The sequence below is a fragment of the Stomoxys calcitrans genome, chromosome 3 (assembly GCF_963082655.1).
Source record: "Stomoxys calcitrans chromosome 3, idStoCalc2.1, whole genome shotgun sequence".
In the NCBI taxonomy this organism is placed as follows: Eukaryota; Metazoa; Arthropoda; class Insecta; order Diptera; family Muscidae; genus Stomoxys; species Stomoxys calcitrans.
This window is the reverse complement of record NC_081554.1, coordinates 123,032,904-123,052,794: the sequence shown is the minus strand read 5'-3', so window position 1 is coordinate 123,052,794 and position 19,891 is coordinate 123,032,904. Positions and strand designations below refer to the sequence as shown.

General features: G+C 36.0%; 1 protein-coding gene across 1 annotated transcript in view; it reads right to left on the bottom strand.

Annotated features, from left to right (window-relative positions):
* Positions 1–4,293: 4,293 nt before the first annotated feature.
* Positions 4,294–19,891, bottom strand: part of LOC106090682 (aquaporin-like) — a 30,102-nt gene continuing 14,504 nt past the window's right edge. Inside the window, exons 2-5 of the mRNA XM_059364950.1 lie at positions 6,173–6,366; positions 5,955–6,098; positions 5,669–5,881; positions 4,294–4,573 (exon numbers count right to left, since the gene is read on the bottom strand). Of these exons, the coding sequence (XP_059220933.1) occupies positions 4,385–4,573; positions 5,669–5,881; positions 5,955–6,098; positions 6,173–6,366 (740 nt within the window). The 3' untranslated portion in view covers positions 4,294–4,384. The remainder of the gene's footprint in view (positions 4,574–5,668; positions 5,882–5,954; positions 6,099–6,172; positions 6,367–19,891) is intronic.

The following is a 19,891-nucleotide window of genomic DNA, read 5'->3' as shown; positions in this document are numbered from 1 at the left end:
CCTTCCAAATGTTTGGAGGGAGATAGTTTCAGATAGATAGTGGTGTGTGTGTGTATAAGTTTTTGCTTAACACATGCGGTCTCACAACATTTTTCGGCGACAGTCCATGGCACACTAAACAGGTAGAAAAAATTAACTTATTTGCAATATCTTGTTGGCGTACTTAAAAATGATTGTAGACGTTGCGCATTTTATTTGCCGGTAGATAGCGCTAGTTAGTTAAATTATTTTAAATTTTTGTTTCAATTCGCTAAAATAACAAGTTCATAAAACAAAACAATGTTTATGTTTCAGTTTTTTATTTTGTCGGAGCGGAGCGTATTTTGCGATTGGAAACCGCTCCGCTCCGTGTTCTAAAAATGTCGCTCCCGCTCCGGCAAAAATAGGCTTGCTCCGCTCCGCTCCGCTCCGAATCCCTGGTTAAGACAACATTAAACAGACACGGTAGCAGATGCGGTAAATAGCAACCGTGTGAATAAAGTCCTCGGAGAACGGCCGCCTCCCACTGCACCTGAAAAAATTGACCTTCCCCGGCAAAGTAGAGTAGTTCGTTCTGGCTCAATTACGATCCGGCAGATGCAGCCACTCCTACAGAGCAAGGATTAATGCCGACACCTGTTTAACTGCCACGCCAGACTCACTCGACTCAGACCCAGATCCGTCTGGAAGCACCCCATTTTAGTCGCAGAGTTCATAGATTTGGATACGTAACATAATTAAGCAGACGAAAGATAGAACACAACAAACTGCTACAACAACAACAATTCGATTGGGTGGGTCGTTCCCCGTGTTGAATGACCACTCAGTTTTGTAACAAATTGTTGTGTTTTTGTTAATTTCAAAGTGCAAACTAAATTTCATTTAAATCGATGGACCAAACTGCGAAACCAAGGACCAAAAACAACGTCGCACACTAGGATAGAATCGAAAGAAACGTTTAAAATATATGGTATTGGAGAACGGATAGAGATAACTCTTTGAAATTGGAAATGGTTAGAGCCGAGGTGTTGTCGAGATCATGTGCTTGACAGGACCCTTAAGTTGGTCACCTCGGGATTTCGAAAAATCGTTCGGGTTGCCAAATCTTTATTTGAAGTCCGACTTTTTTGCTGGATAGTGCTTAAAAATGCCTACCGCGTGAAGTATATCGTATTTTGTGATTTACAAAGGCTTTTGTGGTTCGATATCCATTTTCATGTATGATTTGGGTTGGTGACAAAATTTACAATGACTTTGCTGTAGTATGAGTAAACATCCGATAATTCAGCTAAAGGTTATACAGTTTGAAAAAAAAAATAAATAAAAAAGTGGATAAACTTCAGGAAGGTTTATGTACGACAGTGAATGGGGGGGGGGGGGGGGGGCGAATGTGGTCTGGGTGTCAATGTGTATAAGACGAAAGATGTTCTTTCAGCAGGAGATACAAGGTACACACGGCGCCAACTGTCTACATTAGATAAGAGACTGCTCCATTTACTAAAAGCGCAAAAGTCAGGCTTTTTGTTGGACAGAAATTTTAACTTCAAATCTGTCATTTTGGAAGGTACTATATTCCTGCAAAAGGGCCAATGGAAAAGGTTGGCTTAAACATCGTTACATGCTATATGGTGTTGTAGTTGAGTGGATGGCGCAAAGTGGTCCAAGTTCGTCAAAAATCTTTAACTTTTGAACCGATAGATATTTTTTAATCATTTTCTTATTCGACAGATAACACATTAAGCTTTATTTTAGTTTCTAATCATTTTAATCGATTCAGTAGTTATTGAAAAATTTTAGGTTAAAATTTAAGTTTTGATTTTTTTACAAAACGCATGTAAAAGATGTTTTGTTTTGCTTTTTTCATAGTCCACATTTAATAAAAGAGATTATATAGTTTGCGCGAACTCGTAATTTCATTCTGCACAAAAATTCAAATGTAATAATGTTTTTAAAGTATCATAAAAAGTTTTATTTCAACGGCACACCATGCCTACACTAACAAATACTTTTATCTCACGGCATGGGATAGCTTTAAGCACCACACAGAATGGAATATTGGCGTCAGATCTGTGTGGTGGGGGCGCCACAGGTTGCGGATAGTAGAATGTTCCATACTGAGTAGCTGCAACGGTAGTCGCGGACAATCAGCGGTATCTAGCGGAGAGTCTCAGTGAGAACCCGGGCCAAAAGTTTGACATTGCGTATATGGCCAGCCGGGAATGGAACTTTAAAAGTAGCCCAATTTTTTAAACGTTGCAATAATTTCATATTTTTTAACACGTTTTACTGTAAATTCGAAAGCTTAGATTCTTGTTTAATTTGAAAAGCTCATTCAAAAATTTGTGTGTTTTGTTAATCTAAATGTTGCAGAGATTACACGCTTTCAACTTAAACCAGCGTACAAATCTTGACAATAGCTTTAATTTTTCTGAAAGTTATTGTCAACTCAGTTTGGGATCTTCTAATGGTTTGTAATCCATTAGAAGATCGCAAACTGATCCGATTTCTAGTTTGAAAGTTAAAAAGTTTTACCATTACAAATTAAATGCTAAAATAGTCTAAGCCTAAAAATTTGGATCTAAGGACTTTGAGTGTTGCTCTTTGACTTTTTAATATATATTTGTTTTCATATATCCAGTTCGGGGTGGAGTGTCCTCCAGACACTTGGCTCAGAAATAACTATCCAATTCGTAATCTACTTTCAAATGTATTTCCTTTGAGTTCATTTGGGGATGTTTGTAAGTTGGGAGACAACCAAAGATATGGCCCCGAAAGAACCAGAGTTGGTTTGTCGGTCCATGTTCTGATATAGCTCCCATAAAATCCAATTTCCCGATTTAACATCATGATTCTTTAAAAGGCGCAATTATTATCCTAATTGGTTGACATTTCGTAGTGTTTTGTTTTGACTCCAACAATAGTGCCATGTATGGTCCAAATCGCCTAATAAAGCTCCCATATTAAAAAAATCTCCTGATTTGATTTCTTGTGTCTCTAGATAATAATAATAAATATCCGATCTTAATGAAATTTGGAACATGGTGTTTTGTTACGACTTCCAACATCCATGATTAGTATGATCCAAATCCAGTCCAAGTATGGTCCATAACCTTATCCTTCAGTGGGCGCAATTATAATTCGTAATTTTTGGTCTACAACTTTATAAGGCTCCAATATACACCGATCTCCTTATTTTAAAAAATTCATTCAAAGAATTTGTAAAAAGGGTGATCCAATACTAATACAAAAATTGTAGCCAAGACAATAGTTAATAACTTTTTAGTACATCGCAATGTGTATTTTTTTAATGTGTTTTTTTGTTTTGTTCAATTTTTATTTTAAAATTATGAGAAAATCATTTAAATTACAAAGTAATTGTATTGGTTAAGACAAGGTATGAATCAAAAGTAAAGAAACTATTGTTTTAAGCGATTTCACATCAATAGTTCCACTTCAGTGTATCTTTCATTCAAAGATTGCTTCCACATCTTTTCGATATTCCATACGACGCGTTTTTTCCGGCTTTCAGATACAGATGCCATTATACCTTCTAGGCTTTTGTCGATTGAGGGCTTAGCAACAGTAGCTACTAGCTGGATATTACGCTCCGTACCATGAATATGATAAGGCATAACTAGGTTTGGAAATGGCGAATCTTAATCATCTACACATTCGAAGTATTGTTGTAAATGCTCATTCGGAATTTTCCTGGTAAATTGATATTTGGTTTGATATATTCGCGAAGCTCTGTTAAATCGCATACATTGTCACGAATATATAATATTACGGTATCAATACAATATCACGATAATTTTCAATAATCTGCCCAATTTCTTAATAAAATGTATATATTTTTTGATAACCTTGATATTTAATTTGTGGGGTGAATGTGTCTTATGAAAACATTGCGTTATTGCAACCAGCAGCCAAGAAAAACTTATATTTCAAAATGTCACTCGTAGTTCGAAGCGAAATATGGTAAAATTCAGCCTCTACACCGAATGCCAATACATTTTGCGAAGGTATATGTTCAAGATTTTATGATGACGCTGATGATTCTGACTGCGTCTCTATCGTCTCTCTGTATTATCAGAATCCACTGGATTATCCATATTTTGTATATCATAAAAAACATTTATTTCTAAACGAAACAATTATTTCTAAAACTTACATTTGAGCCAGATATTTTAAAATGCGTTTATAATAAACTAACAAAAATGCGTCAAATGATCTTTCTTACCGTTTTTAATTAATTGTTATCCAAAAGCGAAATGAAATATTTTTTCAATTTATTTCTTAAAACAACGACATAAATACACATAGTTTATGTATGACAAGGCCTTAGAAAGAAGTGGTGAATGAGTTTGTTTTTCGAATGTTAATACATAAATGCGATTTTTAATACCTAAAAGTCGTAGGAATTTCCTTCATCGTCCCCTTTACGTACTTTGAAAAATATTTTATATACAAACGCAGCCATTAAGCTTCCAATGATGGGTCCCACCCAGTATACCCAATGGTCCGTCCATGTGCTATGAACCACTGCAGGACCAAATGACCGTGCTGGGTTCATACTGGCTCCTGTTAATTTAATCTAAAAATACATAAAATTTAATGGTTAATTTAACAAATGAAAGCTTTAAATAAGATTGAATGGTTAATTTAAACTCGAATATAATCCATACCAAAAAAGAGGGATTTTATTTATAAATGAATGTTTCTCGGTGTTCATAGTTGCGAATTTGTTTAAATGCCTATTCCTTTTCGTATATCAAGAACTGTTAATTATAACATTATAACTTAATGCATTTGTTTGTAACACCCAGATGGAACAGAGATAAACCATTGATTTAGCTATGTCCGTCTGTCCATGTAAAGTACGGATCACAATTTTCAGCCGATCATCTTAAAAATTGGCACAGCTATTTTTTATGGCCTAAAGACAAAGCTTATTGAAATTGGAAGAAATCGTTTCAGATTTGAATGTAGTTTCCATACATATGTTCGTCCGATTTGGGCCAATATTGTAATAATGTGGTCAGTTGTTAACCATTCCTCACGAAATTTAGGACGAATGATTATATTACCTTTCACAACGTTAATCGGAAATTTCATATAAATCGGTTCGGATTTAGACATAGCTCCTAGATATATCGCCCGATTTCTACTTCTAGAGGCTATGTCCATTAACCAATTATAAGGCTATGCCCATTAAAATAATGTTCAAAAGGACAACAATATTAAGGCTATGTTCAGATTAGTCAAATATTTGACCCAACTTGTTTTATCATTTTTGTCGAAAATATGTCAAATTCGTACATTTTTGATTTTGTATTCATATTAGACACATTTTGTTTGTCCAAAAGTAAATGAAATAGTTTAACCATTAGGCCAAAATAAGCCGTCTTTTTGCAAACAAGGAAACACAAATTTTACATGCAATAGAATACAGGGCAAATAAAAAGTCTTTTTTGATCTAACGGTTAACGCTGTTTGTGAATACAAAATCAAGAATGTACGAATGTATATCTATATTTCATAGGTAAAGTTAGAAATAAAGAAAATCGACCATTTATTCCGAAAGTACCTGTCAAACAGTTGGTATTTATCGTAGGATTAAAATCGACACACAAAAAGTCTAATATATATTCATGATGTTATAATAAAAAAGTATTTTTTATTAACTTACCGCACATAAATGCCCAGCAGCTATTGCCAAACCTACTGCCAGTGGGGCTGATCCTTTAATATCCTGACGCTTGGGATCTGATACACCTTTGACAACTAAAATTAGGATAGCTGTGATTAAGGCTTCGATCAGAACGCATTGCCCTGTTGTAAGCGTCAATGATCGAGATGACACCCCCAGACCGATACCATTTAATTCCTCAGGAATTGCAATCTAAAAATTATACATGCATATGCAAATAGGAATGACAAATGAGCCTTAGTTAGAGTGAATGATTTTGAATTACACTTAATATAGCTGAACCGGCAATTGCTCCAATACATTGCACAGCAATATAGAAAGCCCCCTTCAAGAGGCTCATTTCGCCTACGGCCACAAATGATATGGTTACAGCTGGATTTATATGACATCCGCTTATATGACCAAAAGTCTGTAAGAAAAACGGAACATGATTGAAAAATTCTTGGTTAAATGTACAATTATTTTGAATTTTATTAAGCAAACCTGAGCCAATGTTGCCACAGTTAGACCAAATGTGAGGGCAATTTGTGGCACTGTAGGTGACCAATCTGCAGCGCTTACACAACTCCCAACGCCAATAACGACTAACAGAAATGTGCCAACCATCTCACCAAACAACATTCTCCATATTTTTTTATTTTCAGTTATATCTGAAACTCCCACAATTTTCGACATTTCTGCAAGTAGAATCAAAAGAACATATCTTTATAAGTAAGTAATACATGAACACTCGACAACAGTAACGTCTAAGTGACCTTCATCATTAACGTTGTTTTTACATTACTGAACCATTATGTATTACGTGACAGCGAGGGAACGTTTTATGCATAATTACAGACTAACGGGATAAACATTTTTTATTTCTTATGCTAACGTTTCCTGCTTTTGGAATGAAAATTGCCTTTGCGTCCCTCAATTCCTCAGGTATATACAACAAAATGGTATAAACAGAGTTTACTTTCCTAATGCAGACACCTGGACAATCTCCAAGAAATTCATGTCAGCGGAAACGTTTTACGACACACGAAGTCTGTTGGAGAGTATATACATTTTCTAGACACATATTCTTCCGCTGATACCTTTCAAACAAGTATAAAATCCCACAACGCCCGTTCCCGTAAATAGGAAATGGCTTTTTTGCTTTATTACAAATCACTAAATTCCAGGATATAACATATTCGATAAATATACCATTAGAAAAATTCTGCTGATAATAGCAAGCAATGTCTGCTCACTGTTTGTAGTTGATTTGCTGCTATTTCAGCAATGGTTATGCAATTATAACAAAATGTTTCCAATTTTGCGAAAATGTCTGCTGCTCCATTCATTGGTGGGATTGTAATTTGGATTAGATAAAGATCTTATTGAAAACTGTGCACATTTCTTCCATTTGAGGCATATTTGGGCTTACCAAAAAGTCACGAATTGCACAAAATATTGATATGAACGCCCATTTTTGTGAAAGGCTTAAACAATTTTAACGGGTTGTGCAACTTTCCAGTGTTAAATTTGTTATACACTGAAACAAAATTTTAAGTAAAAACATCTACTATTTTAAGGTCAAAAATTTATTTGTTGAAATAAAAACTATGTATGCTCTAAAAGCAGATTAATATGTTTATTATCGTGGCAAGAGTGATTTTTCGGTGCTGATTTTGTTAGTCCAAATAGCAAAGCGAAGGGATTACTTACTTACTTTTTAGGCTGCAGCGATGGGGTAGCGTTATTTCACCTAAAACAACAAATGTCATATCGTCCAATCGATGCCAATGTTAGTTCTTTTTGAATACTTTTGGGCGATGTGACCGTATTTTAGGCACAATGACATTTTATGATAATGATGAACCTTTAATTCTAACCAACCAAACAAAAAATGCCATAAAACCCAATGCCAGAAAACCCAAATGAATAAATGACATTAGGCCCAATATAATTTGGGCAATATGGCACATTTTTTCAATGTATTTTCTAAAAGAATTCAACAATAATTCGGGCTCAGACGACTATAAAATACCCTACACCAAGGAGTTTACCTACTACGCTCTGAAAAATGGCGCTTATATTTCAAATAAGTTAGCGAATTTTAATCTAATTCGATTACATTTTAATAAATACAAGGAAAAAGTGCAAATTTTTAGTAGGTTTTACTCATCTGTAATTAGTGGCAAATAGTTCATAAACTTGGGTTTGGAAAGGCATTTTACTTTACCAAGTTTCTTCTCAATAAGTTAAATATTCCTTTAGCAAACAATGTTTTTATTAACCCAATATTAAACATGTTGTTATGTTGAGTTCAACGCTTGCTACATAGCTATTTTCTTCAAATTGAATAAATATTCTTTCAAAATAGTTTACGAATTTCCCAAATTTGAGTATTATTGAACAAATTTAATTCAATTACAAGTTTTAACTTAAAATTTTGTTTAAAATTACTTAGGTTGACGTTTGATTTCTAACTTCACTTTGTACAGGACTATGGATCCATGCTAGAAATCCTAACTGACTAAACTAACAAGTTCTTATTTAAAAAGCAAAATGCGCTTTTTACATTTTCCTCTGTTTACCTGGACTGCGCTGGGCTATAAACCAATAAATGTAAAATAACGTGTGCTCTGTTGTTTTTCCTGTGCCTGTGGGCATAGGAATTTAAGTGCGGTTGTGGGTTGTTGCCCATCTATATTATATTTCTCTCTCAGTATTTTTAATTCCCTCAATATGTAAAAAAACATGTTTTTGACTGAATCATGAGTGTTTTCAAAAATAAACATAAAATAAGAATTTTTAAATTCTTTTTTATATCTTCCAAGCGTTTAATCAACAAAAATCATTGTTTTTAAAATAAAAACAGAGAAACTATGTGTATGCCCCTTCGCATGTTCATTCGTTGCTGTCTCAACAACGACTGAAATAAAGAATGCTCTTTGTTTCAGTGTTCAGAATACATATGACTTGCCATCAACGCTACCATAAGGGGCTGGGTATCACTGTTATAAACCATTCAGAGCTATACGCAGTTCTATGTGCCGCCGACACAGGTAACAGCTAAAAACCATTCACGTTTCGCACAAACAGTATTACATCGCTCAGTCTGGACGCTAACAAGAAAAAAATTAAAAAGTGCAAAAATATGAAATAAAATGATCGAGGTAAATTTGGTGAATCACGATAGCCATCTCTCTTTTCTGTTCAAGTAATGATTTGTTGTCTCGTCTCAGTTAGTTCTCATCGCTACTGCTTACAATAGCCCGAACATACAGCGTGACACGGCCTAAAATTTGGATAAGCATTAGAAATTAAAAAACTAAATAATTATTCTGTTGTTTCACTGGTCTTTTGTATTTTATATTTAACTTTGTTTGCAGGAACTTTCAAAATTGAAATGCGATTTATAGTTGACTCAGCGATGAAATATTTTAACGCAAATGATCTCGCAAAGGATTTATACTACTTATTACGGACGGACGTTCATCTTTTATGGTAAGTATTAGATTGAAAATTAAACTATGTATCTATACTGAGCACTTTTATGTGTTTTCTAACAGTCTATAAAATATTGTGGATATGGCGTAACGGAACTTCTTGAAAAATATGGTGCTTACTCCTATGTGACTTATTCACAATTGGACATTTTTCGAAAGCCATTGCAAACTAAAAGTGTGAAAACTTCTTTTAATATTTAACATACATATATGAAATTTATACTAGCAACGTGTAAATTTGAAATATATTATTAAAATAAAACCAAGGATTAATATGAGAATAAATAACACATCTAAAATTAAATGAATTAGTTCATGAGTATTGGTTAAAACTGAACAGATTAGAAGCAGAGATTTTGAAAAAAGTTTGTTCAGATGTATTGCCATACAGTACATATTTCGATTGTTTTATTCCATCAATTGTGTTGATTTCAGTTCAAAATATCTCTCACGATTGTTCATCATATACAGTGAATAAAGAAAAATTTAGTTCCGTTTATTTAACGTTGAATCATAATAAAGTTAATTTGATGTAATTATATTTTAGATCTATTGGGTTGCCCAAAAAGTACTTTCGGATTTTTTAAAAGAAAGTAAATGCATTTTTAATAAAACTTAGAATGAACTTTAATCAAATATACTTTTTTTACACTTTTTTTCTAAAGCAAGCTAAAAGTACCAGCTGATAACTGACAGAAGAAAGAATGCAATTACAGAGTCACAAGCTGTGAAAGAATTTGTCAACGCCGACTATATGAAAAATCCGCAATTACTTTTTGGGCAACATTAACTAAAAACGAATAAAAATGTATTTAACGCTATTTGAAGTTCAAGTCACTTTTTTTAGCGTACTTCTAATAAATAGAATCTATGTCTAAATCTTGTCACACTTTAATTTTGTAAACTTAATTAAATATCGAATAGAACAGCAAGATGTTTTTACAATAGGACCCAAATTCTGGCTACCGTAGTTTTAATGGCGAATGTCGACTAAATATACATATATATGGGAGCTATTTAAAAATCTGGACTGATTTTGATGAAATTTTGCAAGCATATTGGGACGTCAAATATAACAACTTATGCATAAATTTGTAAAGATCGGACCAAAATTGTGGTAAGTTTATAGGAGCTATATTCAAATCTAAACCAATTTAGATCAAACTTGGCATATATGTTAAAATCGGCAACAAAAGAATCCGTGCCAAACTTTGTGCAGATCGTTTGAAAATTGTAGAGCGACACATATAAATCGCAGCTATATCCAAATCTGAACCGATTTGTACCAAAATTAATAGTGTTCGTCCCTGGGCCACACAAATGACATGTGCCAAATATTGTGATGTTTGGACTTCAAAAACGGTCTAACCTTGATCACAAGAATACATGGACAGACAGACAGACATAGCTAAATCGAATCAGGAAGTGATTCTAAGCCAATCGGTATACTCATCAATGGGTCTAGCTCTTCTCCTTCATAGCGTCTCGACGTTATCGTTATAGTCATGTCCTTCCGCCCCACCGTCCTTCCGTCTGTCGAAATAACGATAGCGGTCGAACCCGTGAACCTAGCCGCTTGAAATTTTGTACAAATACTTAATATTGATGCAGGTCGTTAGGAATTGCAAATGGTCCATATCGGTTCAGATTTAGATATAGCACTCATATAAACCAATCTCCAGATTTGATTTCTTGAGCCCCTGGAAGCCTCAATTTTCTTCCGATTTGGCTGAAATTTTGCATGCAGTCCAACAACTGTGCCTTGTATGTTCCAAATCGATCTAAAACCTGATATAGCTTCCATATAAACCGATCTCCCGTTTTGACTTCTTGAGCCCTTACAAGACACAATTTTTGTCGGATTTGGCTGAAATTTTCCAACAACTGTGCCAAGTACGGTCCGAATCGATCTATAACCTGATATAACTCCCATATAAACCGATCTCCCGATTTGACTTCTGGATCCCTTACAAGCCGCAATTATTGTCCGATTTGGCTGAAATTGACCATGTAGTGTTTTGTTATGCATTTCAACAACTGTGCCATGTACGATTTGGCTGAAATTTTGCTTGCGGTGTTCTGTTACGACTTCAAACAACTGTGCCAAATACGGCCCAAATCATTCTATAACCTGATATAGCTCCCATGTAAACCGGTCTCTCGATCATCCTTGTTCAGTTCCTAGAAACTTTAATTTTTGCTGGTTTGACAGAAGTTTGGTATGTAGAATAAAATTATGTCCTTCAACTAAACTTATTTTGTATAAATTTTTGGCAGAAACCATGTTGGTGGGTTCCCAAGATACGGCCCGGCCGAACGCTTTTACTTGTTAAAGTTATTTTTTCGACCATAGATTACAACACACACACACTGCGTTGTTGATAAAGGAAAGCGTAGTAAGTGATGATGAAACTTTAACGGATATATTAGAACTACTTCTGTCATACAAAGGACATTGATTGACAAGATATTTTATTAAAACTCGTGAGCTTTCCCAAGAAAAATACTTAAGTGGTGTATTTGTGTGTATTTGAGTTTTTTGTTTATGGAAAAATTGCTTTTTTGTATCAAGTAATAATTCAAGCGTTAACTAAGCTTCCAATTTGATTTTTTAACTCCTTGTGGACACAATATTTGCTCACTTATAGCAATTCGCCAGAATACTTTCAGCAAGTAAATAATGTTTTTACTTTGGAATCGAAATATATTTTTTTATCACTTACCACAGTTACGTCATAAAGCTATTTCATTGTCCATTTAAAAGAGAACTGATTAACAAGATATTTGCTCTAACTTTAGATTTTACGAAAAATTTTATGTACCTTAAGCTGCCTCTTAACTACTTAACACACATATGAGAACAAATTGAAGAATTATTTTTTAAGGATCTGGTAGAAGGTGAATCAAAATGATTTATTTTTATATGATTTTATTTTTATAGAATGGAAATAAGCTCTTACTGCAAAACCTCAACAATTGCTGCATAAAATCGTAGAAGGTAATAAATGAGAATATATTTTCGAAAGACAAATCATCACTATTTTATCGCGAACATTGCAAATCGTTAAATACAAAATGTAGTTCGTATGTGGTCTAATTAATAAAACAGTGAAATTTCCAAGATAACAAAATTTTAAACACACAGCTCTATATAATGTCAAGTGTATTAAAAATATTGAATCTTAAATCAAATTGATCATATTGATAGTAAATTGGACTGAAGTTTGAATAAGGCCTCCAGGTAAAGAAGGTCTTTGCAGCTTTTCACTCTTATCCGAAGCTTATGGACATTAAGAAGGGTGTATGACCTAGGTTGATGCATTGACTGTACTCGGCGTCGGTAAGGCCGACGTATGGCTATGGCTGTCATGTTTGATGGCCGGTGGCAGGTACACATATGCGCGATCTAGAGAGGGTTAAAAGGGTTGCTTTGAGATTCATAACGAGGACTATGAGCGCTATCCCGACAGGGTGCCTGGAGGGAATGATGGGAATTCAGTCGATCGATTTGTTTATAAACGCTATTACAGTTTGACCTGCCAGTTAGGCATACTCGTATACTGGACAGGACATTGAAAGACCTACAGACGGACTTATAAGTTGGAACAGAAATAGCTGACTGCGGATTATAAATTAGTATACCGAATTTGAAGGAATGGGTGGTAGGCTCGGATAAGGTTTACGAATGTTAACACATTTAAAAATGGATCTATGGATCCATGAACAAACGGGATCGATTGTGGCATATATTACGGTTAACTTGATCACAACGCCTCTTTGCGTATGCGTGATGACTGTAGCGTTGTCCGTGTGGTAACTAGGGCAGCACAGATTGTGCTATCTATAGCGATAGTCCAGCAGCACTGAAGGCTTTAATAAGCACGAGTATAAGATCTTAAATTTTGGGTTGTAAATTCTTTTCAGAGCTATCATAATCTGGCTTTATGCTGGGTTCCTGGACATAAGAATTTATAGGAAACGAGAAGGCGGACAAGTTTGCAAGATCGGGTGTAAGCCATGCTCTTGTGTTTATATTAGATGTATATTCACAAGTATCGAAAGTTTCCCATGAAATTAAAGGGCTACGGAGGCCTAAGCTACTTTGCCATGAAAGACTTCTCCCCAAAGAGGTGTCGCACTACGGCAAATCGTTCGGACTCGGCTATAAAAAGGTGGCCCCTTATTATTGAGCTTAAACTTGAATCGGACAGAATTTTGCCTCTGTTCGTTAGTGGAATGTTCATAGGCATGCAGTTGCATTAAGGAGTGTTATGGGGATACATGATTAAATCGTAATCGGCTTGTTGTGTGCTCTAAAAACTAAAAAGTATCTCGGAATAGGTACTACCTACTACGAAAATTTGTAAAGCCTTTTTGGAGTAGGTTAGAAGTGGACTCCGAAGACCCACCAGCTGCTGTGGTGGCGTCAAACTGTAGCATGTTGATCTCCCCTCTTATAGGTGTGGGTGCCTTGTCACCTACAGTCAAGAGTAATGCTTTAAGTCGTCAGACTAATTAATGAGGAAGAGACGGATAAACCAGAGCGATGCACAGTTCGTCCCCAGCTTTAAGTAAAGGTGGTGTTACAATGAAACAGTCATCGTAGCCGAATCGGGGGGATGACGGCAGAAGTGAGCGATGGCTTTGCTAAGCTCACAAGCAGATCGGGAGATCGAACTCTGTATAGGGTCTACCCATAGAAGTGATGAGCTGTGAGTGTAGAGGGGACATTTTTACGCTTAAGCTTACGCGTCGGCGGAATGTATTGATATCGTCAAACAGCTCGTCGGAGGTATCCACGCTCCCTGGGAGGGCGCAAAGCTCGACCCGGTCAGAATGATGGACGTTACCAAGCTCACAAAGGCGACGGTCTTCATCAAGGGACTGGGCAGTAAATTTGCGACGGAACGCATGTTGGGATTCTTCAGCAAGCAAAACCAAGTTTTGGTTGCAGCGAAGTGGAAGGGCTTCCACACGGAGGAGAAGGAGGAAGGAACAGTGTTACATGCGCGTTCGTCGTCTACCCCATAAATCGGACTGCGTCGGCCCGAAAAGCTTCGGAATAACCAAGTTCATTGACGGCAGTTGTCTGGCCTTCACTGCCAAATCGTCTGCCCTTTCATTCCTCCTTACTCCGTAATGGCCCGGCAACCGAACGATGTGGATTTTGCCATCCTCAGAGAATGCGTTAATGTCTTATACTCTTATACTCCAATAACAGTCAGGAAGGTAACTTCCTGGTTGCTATTCCCTTTATGGCCATTTTACTGTCTGTCAAGATGTTCACACTCGACGCCCTCACGTTAGTACCACAGCACCTCACGCATTCCGTGATGGCCCGGATCTCCGCCTGCAGGACCGTATTATGGGCAGGCTGTTTAAAACAGATCACAGTCCCTGGGTTCTCAATGTAGACAACGAGGCCCACTTTGTCCTCTAGCTTCGATCTATACGTGCAACATGATATTCCAGATGGCAATACTAGGGTTCCGTCAATTCAAGACTGTTACGCTGGCAGCAGTACCTCGCACTCAAGTGTCGTCTCAGGTAGCCTGGTTTCCTATCGTCGCCTCGATTATACCGCGATGGTATGAGCTGCTCCCATTGCCTTTAACCTCCGTAGTGATTGCCTCACACTTAATCTGTATGTCAATTGGTCGGATATCTAGAATTGTCTCCAGTGCCCTAGTGGGCGTGGTCCTCATCGCTCCGCCTATGCCAAGACAACATGTTCTTTGAACCTGTTGTATGGTCCTGATGTTGCTCTTTTTCTCCATAGCAGTCCACCAAACCAATGAGGCGTATGTTAGTATTGATCCAATCACGCTCCTGTAGAGCCAGTGGACTATCCTCGGATTTAGGCGCCATTTCGAGTCTACGGCCCGTCTACATAGTGCCCAACATCTGTGAACCTTCTCAGTACGCTCCTGAATGTGACACATCCCAATTTACTTCCGCTTATTTACGACGTGCTCTGTTATAAAGACTGCTGACCTCTTTTCGATTATCGCGAATCTTCCCGGTCATCCAGGGATTTTCTTTGGCTGAATTCTTTCTCGCAGAGGACAACTAATTTCGAAAGACTCCACTAGTGTAGTCGCAATACTGTAGATATTGTCGTCAATGTCTTCTATGCTTGGACAATCTAAATTATCTTGACCACGTCTTCTTCTGAGTAGTCTTGCGAATTTTGTCCAGTTGGTTTTCAACTTATTATGGAATTTTATCGGAATCGACGTTGGCCGTGCTGTTCTAAACCTAATGTAACGATGGTCTGAGAAAGAATGCTCCATGGAGAACCTCCAATGCGTATGTACAAGTATGGTTTTAGCTTTACGAAAATTGGCAGATTATTAATCGAATAAAATAAAAAACTTGTTTGTTATTGGTTAGTTACGGCGCAGGTTTGCGCGTTTTTGGTCTCCAAAGCGTTACAAATGAATTAACTTCGTTTTAGTCTCGAATATATGTTAGGTTAGGTTAGGAAAGGTCACAGTGGCAGTCTGCCATCAGACTCACTTAGACGTTTTCGTCCACACCCAACGTCTGTTATAGCCATTGACAGCAAAGTGTTAACAAGTTAATATTGAACTGTTAAGCCACCCGAAAGCCCACCTGGTCGTCAAAATTGGAACCATCCGTATAGAAGTCTTTGTAACTTTCCAATCGGTTCTATCAGTAATCGTGATACAGTACTTTTTATTAAAAAGCTGGTCAGGCAGGGTGTAATCCACACTGCCTGGAACATCAGACATTTTATCAAGGATAATATAGTGTCCGTAGCCGCCACATGGCCAAAGACAAAGCTCCCTTAACCTCACGGCAGTGGTCGCTGCAATTTGGGTAGCCATAACGTCCAAAGGCACAAGACGTAGCATTAAATTCAATGCATCAGATAGTGTCGTCCTCAGTACGGCTGTGATTCACAAACAAGCCATCTTTTGTATCCCGTTAAGTATTGAGCAGTAGGTGGACTTTTGAAGAGCCTTCCACCAGACTACAACACCATGGTATATTTCTGAATACAAAAACCGCCCTCCACTGTCGCAGATCTTTAAACGAGATGGCTGAACAGTTTAAAACTCACCAGCTTTGGATGCCGGGCCAAAAAGATATCCTAGAGATTGTCGAGCAGACGAGCTTGCGAAACTAGGAACTACCTTATTCACATACACATTCCAGGGGAACTGAAAACTGTGGGTATGCCTCTAGCGATATGTAAGCGAATATCCTGCCCACTAATTTTATTGCTTCCACTCACTCGAACGCTATCAGACAAACAGCTGGTTTGCGTTCTAATAAGAAGTTGAAAAACTACTAATCCGGCGAGTGACAATGCGATCGAAGATCTAAGAGATTTGCTAGTAATCGGGTTCCACTAAGGATTTTTTGGAATCAATTATAAGTAGACAAGTGTCAAGTACGTTCACATGCATTTTGGCTTTCATGAGATAAAGAAATAAGAAAATCTGAATATTTTTTGATGAATTTAAAACACATATTGATGGGAGCTTATCTAAATATCAATACTATTTATCCTTCGGCCAAAAAAAGTAACATATGAAAAATTTATTATTCATTTGTAAAAAGTTTATTTAACGTTTGTTATAAATTTTGTACCTACTTGTTTAAGGGAGGTGTCGCACAAATAAATTCGAGAAATTTCCTCTTCTCTTAAATAAAATCACTGCCACTGAAAAATGCTATATTTTTTAGTTTTCTTAACAACAGCGAGTGTTTTAGCCATTCGTTTTTTTTTTCAACGTGACGATCTGGCCACATTTTCTTGTACTCATGAAACGTAAGGCCATGCGAATAATTATATATTAGATGCTGATATCAATACTCACTCGTGTGAATGACTACCATTCTTTTTTTATAGCTTTTCACTCAGCTTAGTGAAACAGACCCTAAGTCTTCAGAATCAGACATGAAGTGCAACGAATGATAGATGGTCAAATAAGGGGGGTTGTGAATATGCCAAAATGCGGCCTAATCTAAACTTCAAGAAGTCTACAGCTTTGTTGTCGTTGGCTAAAACAGACTACTCAGTCACTGTGTCCGTCATGAGTGATCACTGTCTGATCGGAAAAAATTCTGACAGACTTAAGGTTGCTGAAGCTGCGAGGACGCCGAGGAGGAAGAGACTATAGAACATCTGCAGTGTGTGTATCCCGTACTAGCAGTCAGAAGGAGTTCCACTTTAGGTTCCCATTACCTTAAGAACTTGTTTGACGTAGCGGATGTGAACATTCGCTAGTTGCTGCGCTTTTTAAAGCGATCTGGGTGACTCAATGGTAGGCATCTTCCTTCTGCTGATCCTGTGGTGTTACAATGGACGAAAACGTCTAAGTGAATCAGCATCGTTTGGATATCGGACTTTAGCCAGAAAACTGCTCTCAATAAATTTTGTTAACACACACACACAGTCCGAGTTAAGGACGTGAGGGATACAGTGGAACAGCGAATTGGAGATCCGAATCGTGAGAAGACGTGGTAATTACTGAAGCAGTAAGGAAGTAAAAAGGAGGTCAGTATAGCTTTCGGTAACATAACGGGACACAAATGACTACGAGCACACTTATGCAAAATAGGTTCGGTAAATGTAGGGCATATGGGGAAGATGGTGAGACGTGGCACAGTGGAATAGAACCGAAAAAAAATTAGTAAAAAATATGCCATTTGAGAACGGATAGAGATAACTCTTTGAAATTTAAAATGGTTTGAGTTGAGGTGTTATCGAAATCGAAATAGTAAATTTGATGTGGAGGCTACAAATATTTTTGGTACGCCGGCTTTTGCGGCTAACAGACACAGGCACTTAGGTAAGGACACAATACCAGACATAAACAACTTAGGAGGGTGGTATGGAAAACAATTAGGGATTTTGTAAGTACGGAATTTCCGACTTAGATTTTCTTTTTCAATGGTACTTTTTAGCATATAGCGCGCACAACTAGCCGATTACTAACCATAGTGGCATAGGGCGAATAAATATCCGCACCTTCTTTTTATCCTAACTTAACCTTACCTAAAGAAATTTATTAGTAAAATAGCGTTTGGCTTATGAATAACGACATTGCTGGTTATTCGATATTTTTTTTTATCAAAAAAGGGTACATTTCAGCTAAAAATTAAATGTAACCAATAGTGTAGAAACTAACGATACTGATGCAAAAATTAAACTATCGATAGTATCATCGATAGTTTCCAGCTCTATAAGGCGTACAAAATTTATTACAATTTCATAATTTTTTAACGGCGTATAAGATATTTACTTTAATTATATCTATGAATTTAAATAAAATATGTACGCCATCCAAACATGTTTATTACTATTAAGTAAATGCTTCATTATCGCCACTACTTTCAAAAGTTCTCCTACAAAGGTGAAAAAAATTTTATTTAAAGTCAGTAGACAGTGTGTGCTTGTATAAGCCAACTTATTTTTCTGGGTGTAAAATTGGCTACACCGGGCCAGCTATGCTGCCCCTCCTTTTACAATATATGAAATAAAATTTTTCGCTTTGTGTTTTTTTTTCGTGAAGTTACCTTACTACAAAAGTGTTTGATGTACATATATTTAAAAAAAATATTATTCTTCCAAATATTTTCATTTGAATCCCATGTGACTAATGGGTCTCAAAGTTAACTCAGTCGATTTTGAATGTACTGCCGCCCTAAAATTCTAGATGTTAGATTAGATTTAGGTTGTGCGGACTCCGCCGACTTCCTCCCACAAAAAAAATGTTTTCAGATTCGTATTTTTGTGCTACAAAAATGATTCAAACATTAATTCGCTTAGATCGCTTCATCCACGTCTGAGATTTAAAATTTTTGAAAGTGTGGTAAGGGGGTTGGTTGGTCGGCCCCCTTTAGATTTCGGAAATACATTTTTGGGCAAGCTTGTGCACGCGGAAAAACGAATTATTTTACTAACGAATAGCATTTTGTTTTTGTCAAATTTAAAGCCTTGATGGCAGTTCGCATCTCTTTTCATATCGTGTTTTATGCAAAAATATCCTATTTTTACCAAGATTTCGCATGTTACTTTAGTCATCCATTATAACGAATACCAAAAAAATTATTTTGAAGGTAAGTTCTTTTATTTATTTATGTATTTATTAATTTACATTATTTATTTAAGTATTAATTTATTCATTAACTTTTCTATTTATTTATTTTTTTTTTTACTTATTTACGAATTTTTTAGTCATTCATTTCTTTGTTTATGTGTTTGTTTATCAGCTAATTAATTAAATTATTTATTTTTTATTTATTAAGAAATCAATTTATTAATAACTTTATTATAACTATTTTATTTTATATTATTTTATTTTATTTTACATTATATTATTTAACACCATTTTATTTTAATTAATTTATTTTCTGGTTTCATTTTAGGTATTCTAGGTAGGTAATCTAACTCTGGTTAATATTATTAAAACCACAAGCAAATATGACATTTTACTGCTGATAAATGTCCATTTTAGCTATGTTCTATTTAAATTATTTTATATTTAGTTACTTCAACTAACAGTTATTTTTTCTTTTATTTTCATTTTTGACATTCTATGCTCAAATCATAACTACAACTAACCACGGCTTTTTGCAGCAAATATATATCCAAATTGGCTAGACGATTGGTAAAAACGAGAAAATAACTCATCTTTGAAAAAAAATATATTTTCGATAATTCATTTATAAATGAATGAATCATCAA